The following is a 9,674-nucleotide window of genomic DNA, read 5'->3' as shown; positions in this document are numbered from 1 at the left end:
AAAAAAAAAAAAGACACCTAAACTCAAAATGTCGGAGTTATCTTTGATTCTTCTGCTGATGAGATATCAAACATTAAAAATGTCCTTGGTTTCATCCTCACTGAATGAGCTTCAGGGCCCCAGCACAGTCGCTTGCGGGACAGCATCCCTCTACCTTGTGAAATGGATTCTTGCATCAAATCTTTCTGTGACATACATCCTTCCAGTTGATATAAAAGCTTCTATTATCTATTAGCTGTGATATACCCTTCCCTCTCACTATGCTCCTGCGGTTCTCTCATCTCTCTGTGCTTGTCTCTTTGCTTCTAAACTCCTTCTAGAAGAATGTATACAAGCCAGCACCTCTGATTTCTTTTATTTCACCCATCATCCTACTTCTCTTGTTTATTTTCTAGAGGCAACACTTGCAGTGGAAAGAATGAGTTTTGGAATCAGCCTGAATACAGATGTGCTCTGTCAGTTACTAACTTGCGCTCTGCCATGCTAATAAACCTCTCTGAGGTGCAGCTGCCATATCTGTAAAGTGGACGTAGTAGCACCTTCCTCATGGGCTGATGTGAGGACGTAATGACAGAGGGAATGTGATGTTCAGGCTCTGCACACTCACAAGCTCTCAAACCCTTCAGACTCATTTTTATTAGGAGGTGGGAGGACAGGAGACCTGTGCCCTGCTGCCCATGTCTTCTGTCTCAAAGGCTTTGAATCATATTTGCGGAGCATCTCTGATGGAAGCTCATTACCCTTCTCACCTTCACCATCAGTAGTTGCTACTTCTTTCCCAGAATTCATCTCCCACACAGCTGACTCAGTGCTGGGAAAGGAAGGTATTTTTATTCCCACTTAAAAAATGAGGAAACTAAAGTCCACAGAAGTTACATGATTGGTCCAAAGGACATACTTAAAAGAGAATTTGGGGAAATTGTCATTGGGGAAAAAATGTCTTGGGATATAGTAATGTGCTTTCATGTTAGCTCTCAGAGAAGGAGTTGGTTTCCATTTTTCTGTTTGTGCTTTTCAGCTTAATGATTAGGATTTAAAGGCTACCCTAAGAATATGTGAGAAGAACGTCTATAGGATCTACTCCATCATCCTTTTACCAGGCAGAACCAACTCTATCCATGTCAGACTGATGGGGGTACATCCTATTCTAAGAGTGATCTAGATGGAATAGCTACCAGTGTCTCCTTAGGCGGGCCATTCCAGTGTTAAACTTCCTCTACTTAAAAGGCCTTTAAAACCAATTCTGCCTTGAATAAAGATGGAGGGCAATTACTTTCTGAATGGCAGAGCGATCAGGAGCCTGGGCCTTAGTGTCAGACAGAACCGAATTTAATTTCACTTTTGTCCTTTACTACTTAGCAGCTGTGTAACCTTGAACAAGTTACTGAACATTTTTAAAGCACACATTTTAATATCTACTCATAAGTTTACTCTGAACCTAAATTAGGTCCTATGTGTAAAGAACTTTATAGAATCTGGCAGAGAGTCAGTGTTCAATAAATGGCAGTGAGTGCATATTAGCCATATGTTCCTTCAAGGGAATAGGTTTCATATTTATTATAGCCAGGAGAATTCCAACAACGTAAAAAACAAACAAAATGAACATGGTTAAAATGAGAGCCAAAGAGTTGTGTGCATTTACAACATATATTAATTTCTGAATCGTGATGACCACCGTTTTTCTCTTTTTATATTCTTTTCTCATTTATTTCCAGCATGTAATATTATCCTAGTCTTTTATTTGCCAAAGAATTTAAATGACTTAGAGAAAAATACGAAGCATCTACTTCTCTCTTTCTCCCTCTCTCATTAAGTCTTAATTACCAAAAAAGAAAAGAAAAGGAATAATTTGTGCAGGTGTCCATTGTTTGGTTGTTTTCTTGATTTACGTAAAAATGATCTCCAACCCTCTTCCCCTCTTTTCTCAAATGAGGAGGACAATGAAGACCTGAAATGCCAGCTGCAGTTCGTGAAGGAGGAGGCTGCCTTGATGAGAAAGAAAATGGCCAAGATTGATAAAGAAAAGGACAGATTCGAACACGAGCTCCAGAAGTACAGATCCTTTTATGGGGATCTGGACAGTCCTTTGCCCAAAGGAGAAGCCGGGGGCCCTCCCAGCACCAGGGAAGCTGAGCTCAAGCTACGGCTGAGGCTGGTGGAGGAAGAAGCCAACATCCTGGGCAGGAAAATCGTGGAACTGGAGGTGGAGAACCGAGGCCTGAAGGCGGAACTGGACGACCTGAGGGGCGACGACTTCAACGGCTCGGCCAACCCGCTCATGCGGGAGCAGAGCGAATCCCTGTCGGAGCTGCGGCAGCACCTGCAGCTGGTGGAAGATGAGACGGAGCTCCTGCGGAGGAACGTGGCCGACCTGGAGGAGCAGAACAAGCGCATCACGGCGGAGCTCAACAAGTACAAGTACAAGTCGGGCGGCCACGACAGCGCGCGGCACCACGACAGCGCCAAAACCGAGGCCCTGCAGGAGGAGCTGAAGGCGGCGCGCCTGCAGATCAACGAACTGAGCGGCAAGGTCATGCAGCTGCAGTACGAGAACCGCGTGCTCATGTCCAACATGCAGCGCTACGACCTGGCCTCGCACCTGGGCATCCGCGGCAGCCCCCGCGACAGCGACGCCGAGAGCGACGCGGGCAAGAAGGAGAGCGACGACGACTCGCGGCCGCCGCACCGCAAGCGCGAAGGGCCCATCGGGGGCGAGAGCGACTCGGAGGAGGTGCGCAACATCCGCTGCCTCACGCCCACGCGCTCCTTCTACCCCGCGCCCGGGCCCTGGCCCAAGAGCTTCTCCGACCGCCAGCAGATGAAGGACATCCGCTCCGAGGCCGAGCGCCTGGGCAAGACCATCGACCGGCTCATCGCCGACACGAGCACCATCATCACCGAGGCGCGCATCTACGTGGCCAACGGGGACCTGTTCGGCCTGATGGACGAGGAGGACGACGGCAGCCGCATCCGCGAGCACGAGCTGCTCTACCGCATCAACGCGCAGATGAAGGCCTTCCGCAAGGAGCTGCAGACCTTCATCGACCGCCTCGAGGTGCCCAAATCTGCGGACGACCGCGGCGCCGAGGAGCCCATATCCGTGAGTCAGGTACAGTTCTGCCTATTGCGAGCCACGGTGATGGCGAGGCTGGCCCGCAAGGCGAGGTCCCTGGTGGGGTGGCTCCGCGCACCGACCTCCACCCCCGCCTTCGGGAAGGCCCAGCTCAGAGCCTCGCTGGGCTTGAGAGCCGCGCTGCGCACCCGTTCTTTCCCACTGTCCTTGTTCAGGCCTGAGGTTTTTCTCACCCAGTCACTTAGTAACTATTTCTTGTGTTTTGTTTTTTTAAGAGAAGTTTAACCCCCCCCCCCAGTTTTTGTGTAAAGATTAAAGGATTTCTAAGATGGAGATGATTATCGAAGGTCGACATTTTCAATATTACTCTACTGATTCTAGTAGTTTGAGCTGCAAGAAGATCCTGAGTAGGAATCTTCTATTGTTGATTTGTTATTTTTGAACCAAGACTCAAATTGAGTTTAAAATAATTTTTAAATGGAGAAACCAGCAGTAAAGAAAGATATATTGTGTCTAGGGCCCTAGCAAAAGGAATAAAGGGACGTCACTCCTTTACCACAAATTGAAGTAGCATGATCACTATTTCTAGAAAGTATCACTGTCAGCTCTGTAGTGGAGAATCGCAGGACTGCAGAAGGAGTGCTATACTTGAGCTTTAAGACAACACTGATTCAGAGAAATAGTAATAACTATCCCCGAACAGGGAAAATCAGCATTTTTCCTTCGTCCTAATCTGTAGAAGCACACCCGATGAATTGGACTGAACTGCTCTAGCAAGGTATGATGGCCAAAGACCAGTGCATTTTGTTAGAGTTAACCACCTAAGAGATAATTTATGAAACAAAACAAGCAATGCTACCTACCCCGTCTAGCAAGCCTGGTGCCCTGTATCTATTGGAAAGCCCGCAGAAGTACAACAGCATGCAAGAGGTTTAAATTTAAATATCAGTGTATACACAGAAGCACGACTCACATTAGATTAACTGCCTGTTAATCACAACTACAAAAACTGCAACCCTGGCGCTTATTGATCTTGCATGTTGCTATGCTTTGCTATGAAAAAAAATACATATGATAAAACTTGTTAGATTTTTAAATGTCGAAGTTTATTTTCTTCTATTTATTATGGCAAATAATTGGTGTTTAGTTTTTCTGTTGCAGCTTTTTGGATACTTTGAGCATGTGTGGCTTTTCACTTATGCCTTTGGGGAGAATCAAGGGGAGAGAAAGCACGGTGTATAATACTAAGCTTTCAGATTTGGTAAATACAGGCTGAAGGGAGGCTTCTGCTTTATCTGATGTTGAATGAATGCTTAGGTTAGTTAATATAAATTTATGTTTCTAAAATTATTATTAATTAACTCTTCTCTTTGTCTTTGCATTTACTTTCCCAGATGTTCCAGCCTATCATTTTACTTATTCTCATTCTTGTATTATTTTCATCACTTTCTTACACAACAATATTTAAACTTGTCTTCCTTTTTACACTGTTTTTTGTACTGTAAATCTTTCATCATTTACCATTCATTGTAGTATTTTCAGTTTGTTTATTTTGTTCACCCTTCAAGACAAGAAGTAAAAGAAGTATAATTTCTGTAGTAACCAATGCTATGAAAACACTGAAGACTGCTTATTTCTTTAAAAAGACCCTCCTTACCACTACCAAATTCAGTAAGAAGCCAAAGCACTACACTATTTCAGGTAAGGAAGTAATTGTGAGTTTTTTATATATAAATCATTTTAATTTTTGCTTCTTTTACATTTTAATTTGTATTCTTCTTGATAAATAGTTGGCAGCATGACTGTAAAAATTGGCTAACTTTCAATTATTTCTCATTAGTTGAATATTATGATAATTCAAAAGCTGGACATTTACAAGTTGGGCACATTTCCAAATATATATATTTGTAAACTACCTTTGCTAAGTTATATCAGACTAGCAAGATCATTTTGATATCCAATAAATGTCTATGAAAATTTTGGTGGGCGAATGAAATGTGACCCTCATGGAAAATTAAGTAATTGGTTGCGATGCTGTTGGTGTTCTGTCTAAAGAGATGTATTTAGAAGCATAAATGTAGATTAGGCCTTAGTTCAGTGAGAAAATAATTATCCCCATCCTACTGCATTTGACCAGCTTTCAACGAAACCAGCCTTTCTAATCAAGTTTGTTGTCTGGAGCCCTCTCTTCTGTAACATATTATCCCACAGAACTGCCTCCACAGCGGGAGGCATGCTAGAAATAGAGCATGTGAAATGTTTTGGATAGGAAAAGCTATAGTCATTTCTAGAATTTCATTAAATCCCAAACCAAAGTCAGTAGTATAGTTCCAGTCAGAATTACTCTCTAGACATAAACTTACTTTGGTGAACCTGAGCACCCCCTGTCCCTTCCTAGCTAGGCTCCATGTACTCCGAAGGTCCTATCTGCTCATCTCGTTAGCAGTTTACCCAGTGGAAAGGTCGCATGCACCAGAGCCACCCAAGATTCAGAAATCCTGGCACTCGAAGTCACATACTTGGAAATACTTGCCAATTGGTTGGTGGCTATGAAAATCTGTTGAAAAGTGAATTTATATTTTTTAGAACTCCCCGGAACCACTGCTTTAGATGTTTGGATTTTCTGAAATATATATACGCAGCCTCTACCGAGTTTACAGTACACTGTGTGAGACTAGCTTTATAGAACCATCAGTTGTCTTGGTTTGAATAGACCATAAGGTTCCAGCCATTCGGAGAGTGTGCAAATCTTCATTAGAGTATTTCCACCTTTGTCATACAGCCTTAGCCATGACAAAGCAGTTCAATTTCACACTGGTGATAACCTTAGAAAACTCTCCTTTCATTAATATAGGTTCTCAAAACCAACGCAATCAGAGAAGACAAGTAGGAATAATACATGACAGAAAGGAGAACCAAGCTGAACAATGTGTGTGTCCAGGGTCAGGCACACACATGGAGGTCCAGGCACATGTGCACACTGCGCTAAAGTCTCAAGGTGATCACACACACACACCCTTGACAATCCACCACGTTGTCATTATGTAGTTATCTCTGTCACAGAGCTTCCCCATGTTTATCAAGAGAGAGCACATGGTGTCCCACAAGTTTACCAGGAATGAGGAATGCCAACTGACTACCCTCGAAACCAAGGTAGAAAGAGCATACACAAGAGATGTGAGAATGGAGCAAAAGGATGGATCCTTGGTCTGTTTAACAAACATTCTGAAGTATTTGCTATGTTCAGTTTAGAAGAAAGTGAGGTTCAGTTTCTACTCTTTTCAAGTCCTTAATTGGTTGATGGAACAAAACAGACATGTAAATACCTAACTCTGACACGTACTCTTATTGAATTGCAAAAAACAAACAAACAAAAAACCTTGTGGTTTTAACTTATTGTTTATTAGACTCCTGATAGCATGTTAGATTTTTCTAAGAAAACCCAATAAAATTCTTAGGCATTCTGGGACAAAATGATACCATAAATATATGCAGGGTTGGTGCACATACCCCAACAGCATCTTGTGACCTGAATTAGAAAGGCTAAAATTGGCTGACCAAGGGAGGTCTGGGCTAATTGAAACACCAGCCTCATCTTCAGATCTCATATTAGGAATTAAGGTCATCCTGGCAACAAGGGTATTAATCTTACCTATGAACTCCTAAGGCATTGATTTTCTAGAAGAATTTCATGAGCGTCTTGTACTCTATCCAGACTCTCTCCATATGTGAAACTCCAGTAAGATACTGGGGAGGGGAAACAGGACTGCTGTGGCCACTGCTGACAGATTCTGGGGGGTTGGGGATCACTCTGACAGCTCCTCTGAAGTTAGGCAACTTTACTATATACGAGTAGTCAAAGTCCAGGGAAGGTCTGCCCTACCCACTGCCCAGCTGGCTTCCCCGTTTGTACCTGCATGTGTGCACACACCTCTGCCACACTGTGGTGTACAAGGAGAGCTGCCTCCCATGTTGAAGAATTCAGACCCACTTCTATCTCAGGACTGCTGGGGGCCAGTAGTTGGGGGTGGTCTCAGCAAACCACCAGCAAGCACGAAGTGATCTTGTCCCTTGCCTATTCTCCCCGGAACTTCAGGTGTGTTGTGAGCACTCAGTATCTGGGATACATCTCTTCCTTACACCACAGGACATAGACTTGAGAAAAGAAGTTAACAAAGATGGTGCCCACCACCTCAGAAAGTTTCCAGCATCTTCTTCCCCTCTCTTTGGAGCCTGGTACTGCCATTATCTTTGTTGTATAAAGCTACTTCTAAAAGAGGAGCACCCAGGCTTTGTTCAAGAGAGCAAAATACCCCAATTATTGATATAAAGAATCCTATTTGTACATCTGAAGCTGTGCTATTTAAACATCATGCTGAAAATAAGTTCAAACAAACTAGGCTTATTGTAAAAAATTCCCTCACATGCACATTCTTGGGCATAGGAAGGAGTGTCTTTGGTAATCTGGCCTAATTTAAGAAAAAAAATAATTCAGTTGACTATTTTTAAGCATAACTGACTGAAACTCATAAAACAAAGGAAAATTCAGTGCTGAGCCTGGAATGTGTATTGGCCTGCATTCCCCAACCTTCACTTCAGTTTGTGTGGTAGAGTGGGATACAGTTGTTTAATCAGCTGCCAGGGAATTTGGAATGTCAGTTTGGTAGCTCTGCCCTAACTTCAACTATTCATGCAGTGTCTGTCGCTATATTCTTATAGAACTACAGCCACTTTCATCTGGTAGAGTTGTGCTTTGGGTCAGATGCCATAATTGAATGTAAGGATTGAAGAGAAAGTGGAAAATAATATCAGAAAGTGAGAAAAGGACTGTTATTAAACTACTTGGATTTGGTACAGTTCAGAAATAGTATTTGTGAACGCTCTACTGCTTAAACCCTAGTTATAAACCAGTTAGGTCTAATGAAGATAGTTTTGATTCTATGTGTGCAATTTTGATTTAGCTTTTGGGAGGTGAAGCTATTGCATACATTTCCTGAGTAGGTCCTGGTATTCTCAACAGCCTACTTGTAGAATTTCAGAGGGAAACTCACACAAAGTAAGAAAGCTTTATGGCCTGTACATGATAGGAAAACCTTCATAGTGACTGTAATTAATGTAACATAGTAAATATTAATACTTCTAGGGCCGGCCGAGTGGCTCAGTTGGTTAAGAGCTCGCTCAAGAGTTTGAGCTCTGAGCAACAGCGGTTCAATTCCTGGCCTGAGCTGAGCAGCCGCTGAACTGCCAACAGGTGGCAGGATGACGCAGCTTAAAAAAATAAAAAATAAATAAATAAACTAAATATTAATACTTCTAAACAGTGTGTTTGCATTCATCAGTTGGGAGAGGGGGACATGGTGGTAGCTGTTTTAAATGTTGGCCATTCTAAAAGTGTGTGCCAAATCATAGGGTATCTAAAGATCCTTTCCATGTAATTTAGTAAGTACATTTTAGTCCACACCTTCTCTGCGTAGAGACTCACTCACTCTGAAGTACTCAGTCGCAGTTTTCAAGTAACTCTGGGGCCGTCCTGGTGAAGTTGTGGGTAATTTTTTAAACACTTCCAGGAACAACTTCCAAGTAGAGTACTATTATAACCTCATGTGATCGGAAACGAGGAGCAACAAGTATAACCCTCACCTCTTAAAAATAAGGAGAAATTTCAGAAATCTCTACCTTTCACTGCCCACTGTTAAGCCAGGCTGTACCATCCTAAAGAGCCTCATCTTATCTTATATCTCAGATGTTTATGTTTAATAAACTCAAAGGAATTGACATTGCTTGATTATTTACATTTGTTACATTTCCTGTAACAATTTCATTGTTATAAAAGTTTTTTAGTTCATAGTTATATGAGTTTTCATATAAACCATTTTTCAAAACAGGGTGCCATCAAAACCTAACATCTAAAAATAAAATTGCACAATTTTATAAGTTCGTAAAATGTACAATGATATAAGAATACATAATCAGTGGTTTCTAGCAATTATTCAGTCTTTTGATAAATATTCACGTAACCTTACTGACTTGTGTATTAGAATGTTTCTTTAAATGTTTTCTAAACCAAAATTCCTGCTTAGGGTATTTCAAGCCCAGCTCATATTATTTTGATTTTATTTTGGTGATATTTCTTTTAAATTTTCAGTACATTGTTAGACATATTAAATAAATAAATAAAAGTTTTTATCTTCTTCCAAAATAAAGATTAAATGAACAGCACATTGGAGGACTGCACAATTGAAAAACTAGAACCTTTCAGAAAAGTTCAGAACACTGACTCATTTCACAAAATGGCAAAACGACCCTAAAGTCTTGAGGAACGGGGAAGCTCTCTCAGGAACTTTATATGTGCTACACACTCCAGGGAAGGAGCTCGGGATGTTGTCGATTCTGAATACATGAGCTTTATGTGTTTATTTTCTGTAGTCTCTCGTGAGTGTTTTCAGTTGAGCTGCTTATTAATGTGTCAACAAATAAGATGCAGAAGTGATTCTCGACGGCTGGCCAGCCACGTTTGTGCCTTTCTGAGGGTGTCCTCCACAATGTACCTTAAACTCAGCAAGTCAGCTCTTTAAATTCACGTCCAAAGCGCCTGCATCAA

The 9,674-nt window shown here is 42.0% G+C and overlaps 1 protein-coding gene across 1 annotated transcript in view; it reads left to right on the top strand.

The window, feature by feature from the left end:
* Positions 1-9,674, top strand: part of MTCL3 (MTCL family member 3) — a 72,234-nt gene that overhangs the window by 44,837 nt on the left and 17,723 nt on the right. Inside the window, exons 4-5 of the mRNA XM_019661218.1 lie at positions 1,934-3,109; positions 4,468-4,774. Coding sequence (XP_019516763.1) covers positions 1,934-3,109; positions 4,468-4,578 — 1,287 coding nt within the window. The 3' untranslated portion in view covers positions 4,579-4,774. The remainder of the gene's footprint in view (positions 1-1,933; positions 3,110-4,467; positions 4,775-9,674) is intronic.

Source organism: Hipposideros armiger, unplaced genomic scaffold (assembly GCF_001890085.2).
Source record: "Hipposideros armiger isolate ML-2016 unplaced genomic scaffold, ASM189008v1 scaffold_340, whole genome shotgun sequence".
NCBI lineage: Eukaryota > Metazoa > Chordata > Mammalia > Chiroptera > Hipposideridae > Hipposideros > Hipposideros armiger.
Note: the sequence above shows the minus strand (reverse complement) of the source record. Positions and strands in the feature narration are given on the sequence as shown.